Source organism: Lolium perenne, chromosome 3, assembly GCF_019359855.2.
Source record: "Lolium perenne isolate Kyuss_39 chromosome 3, Kyuss_2.0, whole genome shotgun sequence".
In the NCBI taxonomy this organism is placed as follows: Eukaryota; Viridiplantae; Streptophyta; class Magnoliopsida; order Poales; family Poaceae; genus Lolium; species Lolium perenne.
In genome coordinates this window covers 244,495,487-244,516,892 of record NC_067246.2, presented here as the reverse complement: position 1 = coordinate 244,516,892, position 21,406 = coordinate 244,495,487, and the positions used below count along the sequence as shown (strand labels likewise).

General features: G+C 41.5%; 1 protein-coding gene across 1 annotated transcript; it reads left to right on the top strand.

The window, feature by feature from the left end:
• The first annotated feature begins 660 nt into the window (after window positions 1-660).
• Window positions 661-2,328, top strand: LOC127343745 (anthocyanidin 5,3-O-glucosyltransferase). Its single transcript, XM_051369926.2, has one exon. It carries the CDS (start codon window positions 750-752, stop codon window positions 2,178-2,180), a length of 1,431 nt encoding a protein of 476 aa, XP_051225886.1. The 5' UTR covers window positions 661-749; the 3' UTR covers window positions 2,181-2,328.
• Window positions 2,329-21,406: the final 19,078 nt, after the last annotated feature.

Here is a 21,406-nt window from a genome sequence, read left to right as displayed (position 1 = left end):
AGTTTTAGAAAAGAAGAAACACATTGAATATTACTTCAACACTGAGTGAAAGTGTATTTTACCATGGGTGCTTAATATAGTTTTGTTTTTTTTATTATTGCTTACAGTTAGGAATACCCAGTGGTGGTGCTACACTTTTAACACCGGTCTGAGTGAATCATGCTGCTCTAAATATTAATTTGGAGTTTCTCTAACATGATTGTCTTGTGCAGACTTTGTATATGCTGATAAAGGGCGATATTGCATTGAAGCTGCCGTACTGCATCGCCGTGTCTGGGTTCTTGTTCATGCTTTTCACATTCGGGGTTCCGTAACCTGTTGGCACTAAGTATTTGATTGGGATTCTCCACAGTGTTCAGACTCATCTCTCAAATAACTATAACCTCAATCAATGAATATATATATATATATATATACATACAATCTTAATGCAAAGTTGTGTACAGGATATATTCCACATTTATTTGTCTAATTATATCTTCTATGGTACGGTATTTATCTAGGATACTTAAATCTCTTATCATTAATTACAGTGACCCCACGACTTCTTTGCATACATGAATTATGTGATACTACTCATTGTGAGTCTGCCAAAAATGACGGCAAATCCCATGTCCACTTGTTTAGAGAGCGCTATTATATATATCGCGCAGGTGGGTTGTGGGAAGAGCAGAACAAGAACTGTATGTTCGACATCAAACCACAGATTTCAACCACACGCGCAGGCGACAAGAGTAGCGAAACTAGCAATGAAGAAAACCGTGGTGCTGTACCCTGGCGTCGGCGTCGGCCACCTGGTGCCCATGGTCGAGCTCGCCAAGGTGTTCCTCAAGCACGGCGCGGCCGTCGTCGTGGCGCTCGTCGACCCAGAGACCAAGTCCACGGACTTCTCGGACGCGGTCGCCCGCGCCAAGACCTCCAACCCCTCCGTCGACTTCCACGTCCTGCCGCCGCCGCCGCCCGCGCCCGTGGACTCATCAAACTCCCAAGTCGCGTCCACGAAGCACCACCTCACCAAGATATCCCAGTTCCTCACCGCCATGAACGCGCCCCTCCGCGACTTCCTCCGGTCGCTGCCCTCCGTCGACGCGCTCATCCTCGACATGTTCTGCGTCGACGCCCAGGACGTCGCGGCCGAGCTCAAGCTGCCGGTCTACTACTTCTACGCGTCAGGCGCCGCCGCCCTCGCCATCTTCCTCAACCTGCCGAGCATGGTCGCCGGCAGCACTGCGAAGATGAATGAGCTCGGCGACTCCGTGATCACCCTCCCGGGCGTTCCTCCGTTCAAGGCTTCGGACTTACCGAACGAACTTACCGGCGGCGGCGGGGCACTACCGATCATCGTAGGCATGTTCGACAGAATGTCTCGTGCCGACGGGATTCTCATCAATTCGTTCGACTCGCTGGAGCCGCGCGCGGTGCGCGCTCTGAGGGACGGACTCTGCGTCCCTGATCATGCCACGCCGCCGGTCTACTGCATTGGGCCTTTGGTCTCGGCCGGAGGTGGAGGCGTGGAGCACGAGTGCACCACGTGGCTGGACGCGCAGCCAGACAAGAGCGTAGTGTTTCTCTCCTTCGGCAGCCTGGGCAACTTCTCCGCCAAGCAGCTTCTCGAGATCGCGGTCGGGCTCGAGAAATCAGGGGAGAGGTTTCTGTGGGTTGTCCGGAGCCCGCGCAGCCCAGACTTCAAGTACGGCGATCCGCTGCCGGAGCCCGACCTCGACGCGCTCCTGCCGGAAGGCTTCTTGGAGAGGACCAAGGACAGAGGGTTCGTCGTCAAGTCCTGGGCGCCGCAGGTGGAGGTGCTCCGCCACAGGGCCACCGGGGCGTTCGTCACGCACTGCGGCTGGAACTCGACGCTCGAGGGCATCACCGCAGGGCTTCCGCTGCTCTGCTGGCCGCTCTACGCGGAGCAGAGGGTCAACAAGGTGCAGATAGTGGAGGAGATGAAGCTCGGGGTGGAGATGAGAGGCTACAACCAGGAGGTGGTTAAGGCCCAGGAGGTGGAGGAGAAAGTCAGGTGGGTCATGGCGTCCGAGGGCGGCAAGGCGCTCAGGGCGCGGGCGGCGGCGGCCAAGGATGGAGCAGCCGAGGCGCTCAAAGAAGGGGGCTCGTCTCACCTGGCGTTTGTTCAATTCATCCAGCATCTGGATACTGCAACAACCCTGCAGCAGGACTGATGTGAGGCTCTAACCTCGTACCTCGGATTTATGGAGCGCTACACACTTTCGATCGATGTTATAGATCCGGACTATGTTTATTTCTGGACTTTTCAAAGTTAGTGGCATCTATGTAGATTTGCTATTTCTAATTTTCAATCTTGAGCAAGATGAAGGCAGAGTGATCCCGCGCACCTTTTCCCTCCTTACTCTTTTGTCAGATTTGCACTATGATATTCCCACCGATTCAGATTACAGATGAATCACATGAAGAATTCAAGGGAATTTGGGGAATCTAGAGGAAGAAGATGAACACAGGAACCAAGCACTCACGCCAGTCCTCGCCTTCCAGGCCGAGGCCAACCATTGAGTTCCAAGCCACCTTGATTCGGTCCGACTCCCTTCGTATATGTAGTAGGTGAGTGTGTCTTCTGCCGGGCCAGGCCCAAGAGTTGCAGCACATTGGCCAGCCCAAGAGTGGAGCATAGGTAGGTCGTCAACAATTCATCTCTCCATATCTGTTTCGTTAACTTGAAACATTCGTAAACTTTTAATCAATACACCCTCAATCTCACGAATATCGCCTAAGATTTGTTAAAATTTGAATGTATCTAGATACCAAGTAACATCTAGATATTTAATTTTTGACAAATCTTAAACAACTTTCACGGAACGGATCCTTTGTGGCACATCTTTTGACAAATATTAAATTTAAAATATGACACTTGATGATACTGTACGTATGAAAGCTTGTTATGTTTTGTGGTCACATTTATTATTTTGCATGCATAAAAGAGTAGCATCGTGTACCATGGTGTGTCATAATGTTTTCTTGTGTGATAACATACATCATTGCATGATAAGATACCTACTAGTACAAAAGTTTTTAACTAGTTTATCTACATTCATTGTTTTTCATTAGATCGTTGTTATATTGAATATATTTTGTTGCACTTGTGGGAAAAATAGATAAATGACTTTTGTTGCATCTAAGGTAAACAGATGAAGGGATTCCCTACAATTCACACGACCAAAAAAGGCCTACTAGTGACGGACATGTTTTCCGCACCACTGACGGTAGAGCCTGACATCACGAGTATACATTTACTGGTAATATGTACCAGTGACATGCACTTCAAACATTTACGGTTCTGCTTAGTTGTGATAACAAAATCCATCATTGTTCGTCGCTGGAAGTTCATTAATCTGGTGACCGGGCTTTTACAGCGACATTCCAGGGATGTATATATAATTTGGTAAATGTCACAAGAACATTTTATCTAACGACAATTCACTAAATAAGTATGTCTCTCGTACGCTATCAGTGACATGTACCTTCATGTGGTAGATGTCATTAGTGAACTCTCACTCAGCAATCAACTATGTAGACTTCTTGCCATGCGTAAACTATCAGTGACACACTTTATTTTCCAGTGAATGTCATTAGTAACTTAGCATTGACATTTATGTTTGTTTTTCGATGTCATTAATAGTTTGAAGTGACGCGTTCATTTTGCTAACATCACTGACAGTTCCCTTTTTCATCTTGTTGCTAGTTCAATTTTCATCTATAAAAATACACATATTAATAATATCCACGCTAGATATGCAGACGTTAAAAGAAGTGAGCCTAACTCATTTGGTTAGGGAAGTGGATGTACAACCCAGCCACCCAGGTTCAAGTCCCCACGGACGCAGATTTGGGTTCTTATTATTAAAAAAACATTGTAGAGGCTTCCCCTACTGTATTCCTTTAAAAAAAGATATGCAGACGTTCTTAGTTAGAAATTTGTCGCTAGCAGGCTTACAAAATCATAGCCATTATATCTGTAAGTTGCGAATATAACTTTTCACATATTTCCAGCTCATCAAGGTCTGAAAAATAACACCAGAGAACTAGGACCCTCATCTTGTTGCGAACAATATAGAAAAATAATCCTAATCTAAACATGTCTAATATCTGCATCTTCCCGTGGAATCAACTATTGCGGGGAAAACAGAAAAAACATTATGTCAAAGATAATTAACTCGCTACCTCGAAAGATGAAGGTAATGAGAAGGCAAGTAGTTAACTGAATAAGGTTAGATGCATAACAACATAATACTAGTTTTTTACTGCAAATTGTTCAACTTCCAACGAAAGCTAAAATGAAAGTTTTGGGGAGATGAAGTATAAAGAACCCGAATACATGACAGTGATACGTCTTTGCATGCTTTCAGAAAGGCAATCATTGATAGATTATAATGAGTTATGACTAACTTAATATATAATAATAATAATAAGGAACATGTTACATTACTTCTTATAGTATTTAGGATATATCAGATGTGTACAGTTAAGGAAGTGTACATATCTCTGCGAGATCATATATCTTCAGATCCAGTCAATGAGCTGACGTCATTTCTCCCCTTGTATTTGAGGCTATCTCTTCTTTATATTGGTATCGAATCTCTATCCTTAACTCTTTGCGTGGTGTTTCGTCACGTGCTCAATGCTTTTACCATTATGTGCCCCGCTGCTGATTTGACCTTCTTCATCGCATCTTCACACTTCGCTCATGTTCTTCATCATGTGCATGTGATTTTCACGTTTTTACGAACAATAATGGCTATGGTGCTCGTATATCTACAGGCCCGACGCTGAGCCAGTGCTACCGGTGCGGCCACACAAGCCCGATCGCTAGGGTCCCTCAGCTAGGTATACACGTACATCAGCTGCTAGGCCATTCACTTTAATTTTCTTTAGCCAACCAAAATCAGCCGACACTCAATGCCTGCACAAATCTTTGGAGGCAGTAATTGCCTGTACATGTACGCATGCATCAATGCTCAAAAAAAAAAAAGTACGCATGCATCAGCTATCGCTGAAGGAAATTAAAAGGGATCGACCACATTGACTTATGGAGTAGTTTAGGTTCTCATCGCGTTGACTCTTCCCTTGCCTCCTTGTTCTCCTTTCCTGTTCCCCAGTCACCACCGGGGCATCGCAGATGGGGCAGCTCTCTCCGTCAAAATTTCTACAAGGGCCGTTTTGAAGGAATTAATAGAGGGGATTATATATCTATGGAACATCAACCATGTAGCGGTAACCGTTTTGAAGGAATTAGAGCAATAACAATAGTGTAGCTGGCAGCCGGCTATAACAGTTTGTCACATCATCTTGCTGGAATTTGGCACATGTCCCAATACAAATTCTAAAATTTTGTTGGCCCATGTGAGAATAGCAAAGGGTGAGACTAAAGTTTAGTCGCACATTGCTAGTTGAGAGAGATCGAGTTGGAGTGGTATATAAGGTGGGATGTTCTAGTATTTGTAAGTGAGTGAGAAGAGAGAGAGAGAGCCCTCGTGCACTCCTCCTCCGCCGCCCGCCTTGCCTCGTCACGCACGTCACGACGCGCCGCGAGTTGCGGGAATCTCGCCGAGCCGAGCTTATCTTTTTTCTGGAATGTGGGTTGTGCCCACGACTTTCCCGAACCGCACTATATAAGCGCGGACGTGAACCCTACATGTACGAGACACCATATGCGACCGCCACTTTCCGGTACATTGCGTCGCCGCCTTCGTCTTCCTCATCCTGTCCTTCGGCGTGCACCGAGTGACGGGACAATAGGCCTCCGGAACCCTGCCTCTCGTAGCTTGTACGGATGAGGGGCAATCAGGTTTTTGTGGGGAGCGCTTACGCGCGACTACTGACACCATGATGTCGTCCGACAACGAGCTCCCGAACGACGACTTCTTCTCGGACATCGACAACCTCTTCGGCAACCTCAACATGGGCGACAACAACCAGGATCATGGTGTTGCGGCTAATGCTGGACGGTACATATATTTGTCCTTCTTGTTTCATATCTAGCTAGAGTTCATGGTACTGCTGTTTGGAGTAAATGTGATAGGTTTATCTTGTCTACATGATATTTATTCATCTACTTTGTTGATCTGCATGATTAGTTCATGTTGTTTATGTAGTCATGATTTGTCAAGTTTTAGTTCGAAATAATTGATATGATAATTTGCTTATATATTCAACAATCCAAAAACCTGATTGTAGGCAAATGAATTCAAGTGGCATTGCCGCTGCTACTAGGCCGCCTCTCTTTGATGGTTCGCATTATAAGAGGTGGCGCACGAGGGCAGTTCTCTGGTTTCAAAATCCGAACTGCGATAGCGCCCTTCTTGGGAAACCTGAGGGTGATCTTTAAGCTTACAAGAAATTCGATGCCATGTTTAAGGCGGCTCTCTTTAGTATTCTTGCGGACAACATTGTTGACCCGTACATAACTTTTCATCATGCTAAGGATGTGTGGGATGCACTCGAGGCCAAATTTGGGGTCTCGGATGTTGGCACTGAGTTGTGTGTCATGCAGCAATACTATTACTACAAGATGACTGGTGAGCGCTCCATTGTTGAGCAAACTCATGAGATACAGTCACTTGTCAAAGAACTTGAGCAATTTAACTGTATCTTACCAGACAAGTTTGTGGCCGGTGGCATTATTGCCAAGCTTCCTCCTTCATGGAGAAACTTTGCTACTTCTATGAAACATAAGAGACAAGAGTTTTCCCTTTCCAGTCTCATTGAGTCTCTTCATGTGGAAGAAAAGGAGAGAGCAAAGGACACACGTGGAGAATTAGGGGGAGGTTCTAGTGCCAATGTAGTAAAGAAGAAAAACTTCTTGTCCCACAAGTTCAAGAACAAGAACAAATCTGAAGTCAAAGGCAAGTTTGATGGCAAGAACAAGGCCCCACACTCAACCAACTTCAAGAAGAAGATTGATAAGAAGAAAGGGACTTGCCACGTTTGTGGTGAGCCTGATCATTCGGCTTCTAACTGCCCTAATCGCTACGATAAGCGTGTGAACGATGACCGCTAATGTTGTTATTGCTAGCGATACTGAGATGAAGGACGTTGGGTACGGTATTATCCCTACTGTCCTTTCAGTATGTAACTCTCCTGATTGGTGGATTGATACGGGTGCCAATACAGATGTATATTCTAATGTTTCCATGTTTTCTTCTTATCAGGTCGCAAGGACTTGCTCCGTGCTGATGGGAAACGGCTCACATGCTTCTGTTCATGGTGTTGGTAAGGTAAATCTGAAGTTTACTTCGGGGAAGACCATCCAGCTGAAGAATGTGCAACATGTTCCCTCTATCAATAAGAATCTCGTCAGCGGATCGCTTTTATGTCGAGATGGTTTTAAGTTGGTTTTTGAGTCCAATAAAGTTGTAAGTTCTAAGTATGGAGAATTTGTTGGAAAGGTTATGAGTGCGGAGGCTTGTTCCGCTTATCTTTATTAGACTTATGCACTCAAATTATTAATCATGTTTACAATGATAATTAATCATGTTTACAATGATAGTGAGTTCAATATTTTGCATTCACGACTTTGTCATATTAATATTTGGTGCATGACGTCATTTCTCCCCTTGTATTTGAGGCTATCTCTTCTTTATATTGGTATCGAATCTCTATCCTTAACTCTTTGCGTGGTGTTTCGTCACGTGCTCAATGTTTTACCATTATGTGCCCCGCTGCTGATTTGACCTTCTTCATCGCATCTTCACTTCGCTCATGTTCTTCATCATGTGCATGTGATTTTCACGTTTTTACGAACAATAATGGCTATGGTGCTCGTATATCTACAGGCCGGCCCGACGCTGAGCCAGTGCTACCGGTGCGGCCACACAGGCCCGATCGCTAGGGTCCCTCAGCTAGGTATACACGTACATCAGCTGCTAGGCCATTCACATTGATTTTCTTTAGCCAACCAAAATCAGCCGACGCTCAGTGCCTGCACAAATCTTTGGAGGCAGTAATTGCCTGTACATGTACGCATGCATCAATGCTCAAAAAAAAAAGTACGCATGCATCAGCTATCGCTGAAGGAAATTAAAAGGGATCGACCACATTGACTTATGGAGTAGTTTAGGTTCTCATCGCGTTGACTCTTCCCTTGCCTCCTTGTTCTCCTTTCCTGTTCCCCAGTCACCGCCGGGGCATCGCAGATGGGGCAGCTCTCTCCGTCAAAATTTCTACAAGGGCCGTTTTGAAGGAATTAATAGCGGGGATTATATATCTATGGAACATCAACCATGTAGCGGTAACCGTTTTGAAGGAATTAGAGCAATAAGAATAGTGTAGCTGGCAGCCGGCTATAACAGTTTGTCACATCATCTTGCTGGAATTTGGCACATGTCCCAATACAAATTCTGAAATTTTGTTGGCCCATGTGAGAATGGCAAAGGGTGAGACTAAAGTTTAGTCGCACATTGCTAGTTGAGAGAGATCGAGTTGGAGTGGTATATAAGGTGGGATGTTCTAGTATTTGTAAGTGAGTGAGAAGAGAGAGAGAGAGCCCTCGTGCACTCCTCCTCCGCCGCCCGCCTTGCCTCGTCACGCACGTCACGACGCGCCGCGAGTTGCGGGAATCCCGCCGAGCCGAGCTTATCTTTTTTCTGGATCGTGGGCTGTGCCCACGACTTTCCCGAACCGCACTATATAAGCGCGGACGTGAACCCTACATGTACGAGACACCATATGCGACCGCCACTTTCCGATACATTGCGTCGCCGCCTTCGTCTTCCTCATCCTGTCCTTCGGCGTGCATCGAGTGACGGGACAATAGGCCTCCGGAACCCTGCCTCTCGTAGCTTGTACGGATGAGGGGCAATCAGGTTTTTGTGGGGAGCGCTTACGCGCGACTACTGACACCATGATGTCGTCCGACGACGAGCTCCCGAACGACGAATTCTTCTCGGTCATCGACAACCTCTTCGGCAACCTCAACATGGGCGACAACAACCAGGATCATGCTGTTGCGGCTAATGCTGGACGGTACATATATTTGTCCTTCTTGTTTCATATCTTGCTAGAGTTCATGGTACTGCTGTTTGAAGTAAATGCGATAGGTTTATCTTGTCTACATGATATTTATTCATCTACTTTGTTGATCTGCATGATTAGTTCATGTTGTTTATGTAGTCATGATTTGTCAAATTTTAGTTCGAAATAATTGTTATGATAATTTGCTTATATATTCAACAATCCAAAAACCTGATTGTAGGCAAATGAATTCAAGTGGCATTGCCGCTGCTACTAGGCCGCCTCTCTTTGATGGTTCGCACTATAAGAGGTGGCGCACGAGGGCAGTTCTCTGGTTTCAAAATCCGAACTGCGATAGCGCCCTTCTTGGGAAACCTGAGGGTGATCTTTAAGCTTACAAGAAATTCGATGCCATGTTTAAGGCGGCTCTCTTTAGTATTCTTGCGGACAACATTGTTGACCCGTACATAACTTTTCATCATGCTAAGGATGTGTGGGATGCACTCGAGGCCAAATTTGGGGTCTCGGATGTTGGCACTGAGTTGTGTGTCATGCAGCAATACTATTACTGCAAGATGACTGGTGAGCGCTCCATTGTTGAGCAAGCTCATGAGATACAGTCACTTGTCAAAGAACTTGAGCAATTTAACTGTATCTTACCAGACAAGTTTGTGGCCGGTGGCATTATTGCCAAGCTTCCTCCTTCATGGAGAAACTTTGCTACTTCTATGAAACATAAGAGACAAGAGTTTTCCCTTTCCAGTCTCATTGAGTCTCTTCATGTGGAAGAAAAGGAGAGAGCAAAGGACACACGTGGAGAATTAGAGGGAGGTTCTAGTGCCAATGTGGTAAAGAAGAAAAACTTCCTGTCCCACAAGTTCAAGAACAAGAACAAATCTGAAGGCAAAGGCAAGTTTGATGGCAATAACAAGGCCCCACACTCAAGCAACTTCAAGAAGAAGATTGATAAGAAGAAAGGGACTTGCCACGTTTGTGGTGAGCCTGATCATTGGGCTCCTAACTGCCCTAATCGCTACGATAAGCGTGCGAACGATGACCGCTAATGTTGTTATTGCTGGCGATACTGAGATGAAGGACGTTGGGTACGGTATTATCCCTACTGTCCTTTCAGTATGTAACTCTCCTGATTGGTGGATTGATACGGGTGCCAATACAGATGTATATTCTAATGTTTCCATGTTTTCTTCTTATCAGGTCGCAAGGACTTGCTCCGTTTTGATGGGAAACGGCTCACGTGCTTCTGTTCACGGTGTTGGTAAGGTAAATCTGAAGTTTACTTCGGGGAAGACCATCCAGCTGAAGAATGTGCAACATGTTCCCTCTATCAATAAGAATCTCGTCAGCGGATCGCTTTTGTGTCGAGATGGTTTTAAGTTGGTTTTTGAGTCCAATAAAGTTGTAAGTTCTAAGTATGGAGAATTTGTTGGAAAGGTTATGAGTGCGGAGGCTTGTTCCGCTTATCTTTATTAGACTTATGCACTCAAATTATTAATCATGTTTACAATGATAGTGAGTTCAATATTTTGCATTCACGACTTTGTCATATTAATTTTTGGTGCATGACGCGGCTAGCTAATATGATTTTAACTCTGAAATTTACTACTGTCAAGAGTTCCAAGTGTCAAGTGTGTGTGCAAGCTAAGCAACCTCGCAAGTCTCACAAGACTACTGGGGTAAGAGATTTGTCACTAATGAGCGTAGATTGCACACCGTTGGAGAACCCCAAGATGAAAGTATGATGAGAACAATAGCAAGTTTTCCCACAGTAATAAACCAAGATTTAATCGACCAGTAGGAGAAAGACATGATTTCTGAAGGTGTTGCTAGCTGATTTGTGGCAGGACGCACTACCGGCGTCAGCAACAACATGGAACCTGCACACAAAACAACCAAAATACTTTGCCCCAACATACATTGAGGTTGTCAATCTCACCGGTTTTACTGAACACAAAGGATTAAATGTATAGTGTGGAAAGAGATATTTGTTTGCAGTGGATTAAAGAGAACATTGCTTGCAGTAAGTAAACAGAACTGGATGATTGTATCAGTGTAAAAGAAAGGACTGGGATCCACAGTTCACTATAGGTGTCTCTCCATAAAGATAAATAACATGGTGGGTGAACAAATTACATTGACAGAATAAAGACCATACATGACAAGATGATTACTATGAGATTCGTTTGGGCATTACAATATAATAATAGACCGTAATCCAACTGCATCTATGACTAATAATCCACCTTTCGGTTATCATCCGAACCCCTTCCAGTATTAAGTTGCAAGCAACAGATTATCGCATTAAGCAATGTGTGTAAAGTAAACAATAGAATTACCCTTAGATAAAAATTGTTGTTTTCTCCCTAGTAACAACAGCACATCTACAATCTTAGAAGTTATTGTCACTCTTCTAGAAAACTAGAAGCGTGAACCTACTATCGAGCATAAATACTCCCTCTTGGAGTCTGATGACCCACAAGTATAGGGGATCGCAACAGTCTTCGAGGGAAGTAAAACCCAAATTTATTTATTCGGTACAAGGGGAGGTAAAGAATACTTATAAGCCTTAACAGCGGAGTTGTCAATTCAGTTGCACCTGGAAAAGCACTAGTAACATGGGTGATGTGAAAGCAGCAGTAATATGAGAGCAATGGCAATAGTAACACAGCAGCAGTAACACAAAGGAGATGGAACTGGAAAATATTTTAGTGCTTAGTTGACTGTAGAGCAATGATGATGATAGAAGGACCGGGGTTCCCAGCTATCTACACTAGTGGTAACTCTCCAAATAGCATGTGTTGGGTGAACAAATTACAGTTGGGCAATTTATAATTGTGAGGGCATGACAATACATGCTATGATAAGATAAAGGTTACTGTAGTATTTAATTGGGCATTACAACATAATACATAGACCGTAATCTAACTGTGTCTATGACTAATAATCCACCTTCAGGTTACCATCCGAACCCCTTCCAGTATTAAGTTGTAAGCAACAAACTATCACATTAAGCAATGTGTGTAAAGTAAATAATAGAATTATCCTTAGACAAAACATTGTTGTTTTCTCCCTAGTAGCAACATCACATCTACAATCTTAGAAGCTATTGTCACTCTTCCAGAAAACTAGAGGCATAAACCCACTATCGAGCACAAATACTCCCTCTTGGAGATACATGCAACTACTTGATCAAGGTAAATACAAGTACCGGAGAACATGCAAGACATTAAATAACAGTAGTATGATAATATGTTGAACAATCTGATCACAATTCCACAATTTATCGGATCCCAACAAACACAACACCGATTACATCATATGGATCTCAATCATGTAAGACAGCTCATGAGATCATTATATTGAAATACGTGGGAGAGAGAGTACCAACTAGCTACAGCCGAGAATCCGTAGTCCAGGGGTAACTACTCACGAACCATCATGGAGTCGAAGTGGAGGCGGTAGAGTTGATGGAGATGGCTCCGGGGGTCAATCCCCATCCTGGCAGGGTGCCAGAACAGGAACTTCTGACCCCCGAAACTTGTCTAAACAATGGCGGCGGCGACAGAACTTTTCATGGACGGAGGCTAGATTTTTTAGGGTTCTCTCGTCGGAGGGAATTTATAGGCGGAAGGGCGAGGTCGGTGGGCGCCAGGTGGCCACACACCATGCCTAGGCACGGGCCAAGGCCAGTCCGCGCCTAGGGGTGGTTTGGCCGGCTCCTGGCCCCCTCAGTCTCTCCTCTAGACTTCGTCTTTGTTTAGGTAAAATAGAAACTTTGGATTTTGTTTCGTGCAATTCCGAGAATATTTTCGGTATAACTTTTCTGGGAATTGGCAGAAAACAGGGAACTGGGAATTAGCACTGTGGCATCTTGTCAATAGGTTAGTTCCGGAAAATTCATAAAAGTGACACGAAGTGTAAACAAAACATATAGGAATTGGTGTAAAACAAGCATGGATCATCAAAAATTATGGATACGTTTGCAACGTATCAGAGTCACAAACATTTACTTGGCCAGAGCAACTACTAACAACGGAGAACATGCAAGATCACAAATAACATATGACAAGTATATAATCGATCTCAACATAGTATTCAATATTCATCGGATCCCAGCAAACCCAACATGTAGCATTACATAAAGATGATCTTGATCATGATAGGCAGCTCACAAGATCTAAACATGAGGCACAAATTGGAGAAGACAACCATCTAGCTACTGCTATGGATCCATATTTCAGGGATGAACTACTCACGCATCACTTCAGAGGTGGGCATGGCGATGTAGAGGCCTCCGATGATGATCTCCCCCTCCGGCAGGGTGCCGGGAAGAGCTTCAGAACCCTCCCGAGTTAGGGTCTGCGATGGCGGCCGCGACGGAACTTCTCGAGGATGGAGGCTCGGGTGTTTAGGTTTTTCCCGAGATCGTGAATAAATAGGCGGAAGGGTGAGGTAGGTGGAGGCCAGGGGGGCCACACCACCCCTTGGCACGGCCAGACCCTGGGGCGCGCCATGGGTCGGTGTGGCTGCCCATTGGCGCCTCTCCGTCTCCCATCCGGACTTCGTCTTCGTTACGGTAAAATAAAATCTTCGGCTTTTGTTTCGTCCAATTTCGAGAATATTTCCTGTACAATTTTTCTGAAATACAAAACATCAGAAAACAGGGAACTGGCACTGTGGCATCTTGCCAATAGGTTAGTGCCGGAAAATGTATAAAAGTGCAACGAAGTGTAAACAAAACATATAGAATTGGTGTAAAACAAGGATGGAGCATCAAAAATTATAGATACATTTGCAACGTATCAGTATGCTCAAGCTTAACTCCTGCTCGTCCTCGAGTAGGTAAGTGATAGAAAAAATAATTTTTGAGGTGACATGAAGCCAACACAATCTTGATCAAGTTATTATAAAACATTGTGAGTTGGGATCAAAGTACTCTTAACATAGAAACGATAGATATAATTCTAACAATAGAACTTAGCAACTATGTTATAACATGAATAGTAACCCAAACAGAGGCTCGTGAATAATTTTGCATTGAAAGAAATTGTTTGTTTATGAGCATAGAGAAAACATAGCAAAGTGGTACTCAGTTTGTCCTTTATGAAGTAGCAAAACATAAATGGCAGGACACCTTTAAAGTTCAAAGGGTGACTAGATATAAGTAATTTAAGAACAAGCAATATCATAATCATGAATCAATCAATAATAAATTTTAGGACTATGCACATTATACTAAGAATGATAAATATGATCTCTTAATTGGTGCATAAAGCAAGAAGGTGAAGACTCAACATAAAAGTAAAATAAAGGTCCTTCGTAGAAGGAAGCAAGATTAATAAGTTTTATAAACCTTCCAAAAAGTATGGTACTCATTAGGTTTGAGCTCTCATTACCCCTATCATAAGCATCTTGAATGGTTAAAGTTAATGTGAGGGAAAATATGAGTTATACGCTTGACAAATCACAAGTTGAAAATCTCGTGCCCTTGAATACGAGTACCTAAACCTCATGCTACTCAACTTAGGTCCAAAATAAGTTCTTGTTATTGTAAGCATACATGTATCATTGAGAACGCCAACGGGGTACCTCCTGCCCCATTATATAGGAGTATTCCCATACCAAAATGACAAGACAAACAGACAATGAGCATCTCATCAATCCTTTTATTTACTATGGGCATAGCTTTTTATTGAAGATAATTCACAGAATGCTCACTATGGTTCGCTGTAAATTTCCACCATGAATCATGCCTGGCTTAAGTTGACCGCCCATGTATTTCTCTAACACATATACAAACTCCATGGACTTAGAAGTTTCCATTTTATTTCACACCGCTAGGCATCCATAAACAAAAGAACATTATATCAACTAAATAGGAATAAGTGCAATGTTGAAAGCTTGCCGGTGAAAGGATGGTTGTGCTAACTCCCAGTCCGTAATTTGCAAGCATATTATCTTCATAAGATATTCACAATGGTTCAAGTTTATTAAGTGCAAGAAAGTAAATGTGCCATCAAGTTCGTGAGAGTTGTACTAACTAATTTTCTCATGACAAGAATTAATTTGGAAGATAGATAAAAACATGATGAATATACTTAGAATAGCAATGATGCCGGTAGGTAGATATGATGGACACTTTTAGAAAACTTTGGTTTTTGGTATTTGGATGCACGAGTAGAGCTCATACTCAGTACATGCGAAGGCTAGCAAAAGACTGGGAGCGACCAACTAAGAGATCAATAATGGTCATAATCATGCATAGCGACAAAACATTATTAATCAAAGCATAAAATGATATTACAAGTCAAAAACTAAATTATCATAGAGGCTTTAGTTGACTGGTTTGTAGTCATAACATGATGTAAACATGCGCCAAGTCAACCCAATAAATCATCAAAGGAGAATACCACAATATTATGCTTTGTATGATGGAAACAAAACATGGTTCTTTCAATGGCACATTATGCCCTCTCAGCTATTTGAGACAAGTCATGCTACAACAATAACTTCTAATCATATGATAAGAATAACATCCAACATGACATGCCAAAGTCTATGCCACAGTCTAGACAATCTTCCTTTTGCATCACTATCAGCATCTAACATTTTACTAGTCTCCAACACCAATCAATTTATTTTAAAGAACCCTCATAGATAATAATCAATAAAGAACAAAGAGCTAATCATACATAAATAAAGAAAACTAACAAGCTCTGAAAAAATATGAGTGAAATAACAAGAGCTAAACGCGGTACTAGCAAACTAAAACACCCGTAGAACAATAGAAGTGAAAACTAGAGCGTTCTATGCAATTAAAATGAAGTGTATCTTTATCCAAAAAAAATATGCTGGGATCCAACCATATGCTACAACAACAAAAAATTAAAAACAAAAATAAAGACGCTCCAAGAACAACACATAGTATATGAAGCAATAAAAATATAGCGCATAGAAAGATGACCTGTTGCTTTGTTGATGAAGAGGGGATGCCTTGGGCATCTCCAACCTTTGACGCTTTTACCTCTTGGATATTTCTTGACGTGACATGAGCATCCCCAAGCTTGAGCTTTTATCCATAATTCATCTCATTACATCATTCTTCTCTCCCTACACTTGAAAACTCCCTTCATACAAAACTTCACACAATTCTCATTAGCAGCATTAGTGCAATCAAAATAATAAATCCACTTGGGTTCAGTTCTAGCATATATCATACATACATTAAAATATTAGCTACTGTAGAAACTTCTTAAAAAAGTTCTTTCATCAAAAGAACTCAAAAATAAAAATATTAAAAAGCAAATGTAAATAGTGGCAGAAATCTGTCAAAACAGAATAGCAGGTAAATATTGATTTTTTCGAAAATCTTTTGTTGCTCAGATCGAAAAGTGCTCAACTAACGAAAGTTACATAATAAACTGGGGCATATGCACACAAATTGGCAGCTCAAAATTATGTTCTGGAATACGAATGTTTATGGTGACAACACAGAATATGTTTTCAGGATAGCAACTTCCCCAAAATCTTACTTTCTTTCTATTAGAGGCTATTCTTGGCACGAAAAAGAAATAAAAATGATAAGGAGAGGTTATTACAGAGGTAATAACTTCCAAGACTCAATAAAATAAAAATTACAGAAATAAAATATGGGTTATCTCCCAAGAGTGCTTTTTTAAACCCTTTCAGCTAGGCGCAGAAAAAGAGCTAGGATCAAGTATTTTCAAGTGAAGAAGCATCAACAGTATAATTTATTCTAATAATAGAATCATAAGGTGACTTTTTTATTTTTCTAGGTAAGTGTTACATACCTTTCTTGAGTGAGAATTGATATTTAATAATCTCATCTCTCATATCAATAGCAGCACCAACAGTTCTAAGAAACGATCTTCGCAAAATAACTGGACAAGAAGCATTGCATTCAATATCCAAGACAACAAAATCAACACGGACAAAGTTATTATTAACCATAATAAGAACATTATTAACTCTCCCAAAGATTTCTTCGTAGCAATATCAACAAGATGAACATCCAAATAACATTGTTCCAACAGTGGCAAATCAAGCATATCATAGGCATAACAGAAATGCTTGCACCAAGATAAAGCATTGCAATCGAAGTCATCTACTTTCATCTTAATGATGGGCTCCCAGCCATCTTCTAACTTTCTAGAAATAGAAGCTTCACGTTTTAATTTTTCTTCTCTAATTTGCATGAGAGCATCTGTAATATGTTTAGTAAAAACCATATTTATAGCATTAGCATTAGAACTTCTAGCAAGATTTTTTAATTACTTCAGAGATATTGCAATCATCAAAATCAATTTCATTATTATAAAAGGTAAAAGGACTATTGTCTCCCATACTCCGAAAATTTCAGCACACTTATCAAAAACAGTTCCAGTGGTTCTAGGCAATTTTGTAGAAGGAGTGAAAACTTTCACTACACTAATTATTTTTCCATTAATAGTAGGTGGTTTGCTAGCATTTGAGACTTCATTACTACTGGTGGTGGTGATGGTACAAACTTTAGTTATGCTATTGTTTATAGTAATTTCATCTTCTCTTTCCCACCTAGCATGCAATTCCGCCAACATCCTAACATTTTCATCAATTCTAACTTGAATAGCATTCAAAGTTTTACTTTCTTTAACATCATGAGGCATAACTTTTAATTTAAGAAATTCAACATCATGAGCAAGCTAGGCTATCAACTTCAGAAGCAAGAACATCAATTTTGCCAAACTTTTTCTCAACAGATTTTTTGAAAGCGGATTGTTTACTAATAAAGTCCTTAAGCATGACTTCAAGATCAGAGGGTGCACTTCTATTGTTGTTGTAGGAAATACCATAAGAATTTCCATAGCATTACCATTATTAGAAGGATATGGCCTATAATTGTTACTTCCAAAATTATTCCTATAATCATTGTTGTTGAAATTGTTGTTTTTAATGAAGTTCACATCAACATGCTCTTCTTGAGCAACCAAAGAAGCTAACGGAATATTATTTGGATCAACATGAGCTTTACCATTAACAAGGATAGACATAATAGTATCAATCTTATCACTCAAAGAGGAAGTTTCTTCAACAGAATTTACCTTCTTACCTTGTGAATCTCTCTCGGTGTGCTATTTAGAATAATTTATCATCAAATAGTTTTGTTGCAGCCCCCAAAGTAATGGACATAAAGGTACCTCCAGCAGCTGAATCCAGAAGGTTTTTTGAAGAAAAATTTAGTCCTGCATAAAAAGTTTGGATGATCATCCAAGTAGCCAGTCCATGAGTGGGACAATTATTTACAAAAGATTTCATTCTTTCCCAAGCTTGAGCAACATGTTCATTATCAAGTTGTCTAAATTTCATTATGTCACTTCTAGATATAACCTTAGCCGGAGGATAATATTTTCCAATAAAAGCATCTTTGCATTTAACCCAAGAATCAATACTATTTCTAGGCAAAGATAACGACCAATCTTTAGCTCTACCTCTCAAAGAGAAAGGAAACAATTTTAGTTTATAATTTCACCATCTACATCTTTATACTTTTGCATCTCACAAATTTCAACAAAATTATTAAGGTGAGAAGCATCATCATCAATACTACACCAGAAAATTGCTCTTTCATAACAAAATTTAACAAAGCAGGTTTCATTTCATAGAAAGTCGCTTCAGGAGCAGGTCGAGCAATAGGTGTACAAATAAAATCACTGTTGTTTGTGATAGTAAAGTCACACAAGTTAGTATTTTTAGGAGTAGCCATTTTAGCAAAATTAAAACATAACAATAGAAATAACAGCTATAATAAAAACTAATTTTTTGTGTGTTTTTTATATAATCAAGCAAACAAGACAAAGTAAAATAAACTAAGCAAAACTATAACAAAGTAAAGAGATTGAAGATGAGAGACTCCCCTTGCAGAAATCCTATTTCTCCCTGGCAACGGCGCCAGAAAACGAGCTTGATGAGCACAGATTACACACCGTTGGGGAACCCCAAGAGGAAGGTATGATGAGCACAGTAGCAAGTTTTCCCTCAGTAAGAAACCAAGATTTAATTGACCAGTAGGAGAAAGGCGTGACTTCTGAAGGTGTTTCTAGCTGACTTGTGGCAGGGCCCACTACCGGCGTCAGCAACAATGTGGAACCTGCATACAACACAATCAAAATAGCCCCAACTTACACTAAGGTTGTCAATCTCACTGGTTTTGCTGAACACAAAGGATTAAATGTATAGTGTGGAAAGAGATGTTTGTTTGCAGTGGAATCAAAGAGAACAGTGATTGCAATAAGTAAACAGAACATGATGATTGTATCAGTATAAAAGAAAGGACTAGGGTCCACAGTTCACTAGAGGTGTATTGCCATAAAGATAAATAACATGCTGGGTGACCAAATTACAGCTGGGCAATTGACAGAATAAAACCATACATAATAAGATAATTACTATGAGATTTGTTTGAGCATTACAACATAATACATAGATCGTAATCCAACTGCGTCTATGAATAATAATCCACCTTCCCGTCATCGTCCGAACCACTTCCAGTATTAAGTTGCAAGTAAAAGATTATCGCATTAAGAAATGTGTGTAAAGTAAACAGCAGAATTACCCATAGATAAAACATTGTTGTTTTCTCCCTAGTAGCAACATCATATTTACAATCTTAGAAGTTACTATCACTCTTCCAGAAAACTAGAGGCATGAACCCACTATCGAGCATAAATACTCACTCTTGGAGTCACAAGCATTTAGTTGGCCAGAGCAACTACTAGCAATGGAGAGCATGCAAGATCACACATAACATAAGAAGAGTATATAATCGATCTCAACATAGTATTCAATATTCATCGGATCCCAGCAAACACAACATTTAGCATTACATAAAGATGATCTTGATCATGATAGGCAGCTCAAAAGATCTAAACATGAGGCATAAATTGGAGAAGACATCCATCTAGCTACTGCTATAGACCCATAGTCCAGGGATGAACTACTCACGCATCACTTTGGAGGCGGGCATGGCGATCTAGAGGCCTCCGGTGATGATCTCCCCCTCCGACAGGGTGCCGGGAAGAGCTTCAGAACCATCCTGAGCTAGGGTCTGCGATGGCAGCCGCGGAGGAACTTTTCGTGGATGGATGCTTGGGTGTTTAGGTTTTCCCAAGATCATGAATAAATAGGCGGAAGGGCCAGGTCGGTGGTGGCCAGGGGGCCCACACCACCCCTTGGCGTGGCCATACCCTGGGCCGCGCCATGGGTCGGTGTGGCCTCCCTATGGTACCTCTCCATCTCCCCTTCGGACTTCGTCTTCGTTACGGTAAAATAAGATCTTCGGTTTTTTTTCTCCAATTCCGAGAATATTTCATGTACAACTTTTCTGAAATATAAAACAGCAGAAAACATGGAACTGACACTGTGGCATGCTATCAATAGGTTAGTGAAGCAAAATGTATAAAAGTGCAATGAAGTGTAAACAAAACATATAGAAATTGATGTAAAACAAGCATGGAGCATCAAAAATTATAGATACGTTTGCAATGTATATGTCACCGCTGGAACTCATACATTCATATTTTTGTGAGATGAATGGAGATTTGACAAAAGGTGGAAAAAGATACTTCATGACTTTAATTGATGACTCCACTCGATATTGTTATGTGTACCTTCTGAAATCTAAATATGAAGCTTTTAATCACTTCAAAATATATAAAGCTGAAACAGAAAACCAACTTGATCGAAAGATTAAATAGCATAGGTATGATCGTGGTGGAGAGTATTTTTCCAATGAGTTTGATTCTTTTTGTGTGGATCATGGTATAATCCATGAGAGGACGCTATCCTACTCACCTCAGTCTAATGGGGTGGTCGAAGCAAAGAACCGTACTCTAACTAATTTGGTTAATACCATGTTAGATACATCGGGTCTATCCAAGGAATGGTGGGGGGAAGCGATAATAACCACTTGTCATGTCCTAAACCGTGTTACCAGAAAGAACAAAACCATTACTCCATTTGAGGAAGGAGAAAGGAAAATGCTAAAACTCTCCTAATTGCGTACTTGGGGTTGCTTGGCAAAAGTGAATGTGCCAATACCCAAGAAGTGCAAGCTTGGACCAAAAACCGTGGATTGTGTTTTTCTGGGATATGCATTTCATAGCATTGGCTATAGATTTTTGATAGTTAAATCTGAGGTATCTGACATGCTTGTTGGTACAGTTATGGAGTCGAATGGTGTGACTTTATTTGAGGACATCTTTCCTATGAATGACACGTCTAGATCATCAAATCAGGAGATGCCTAGTTCATCAAGTCAGGAGTTAATTACAATTCATGAACCTACCATTGCGATAGAACACTATGATAATTATGTGGAGGACGACGATGAATCTCCCAAAAGGAGCCA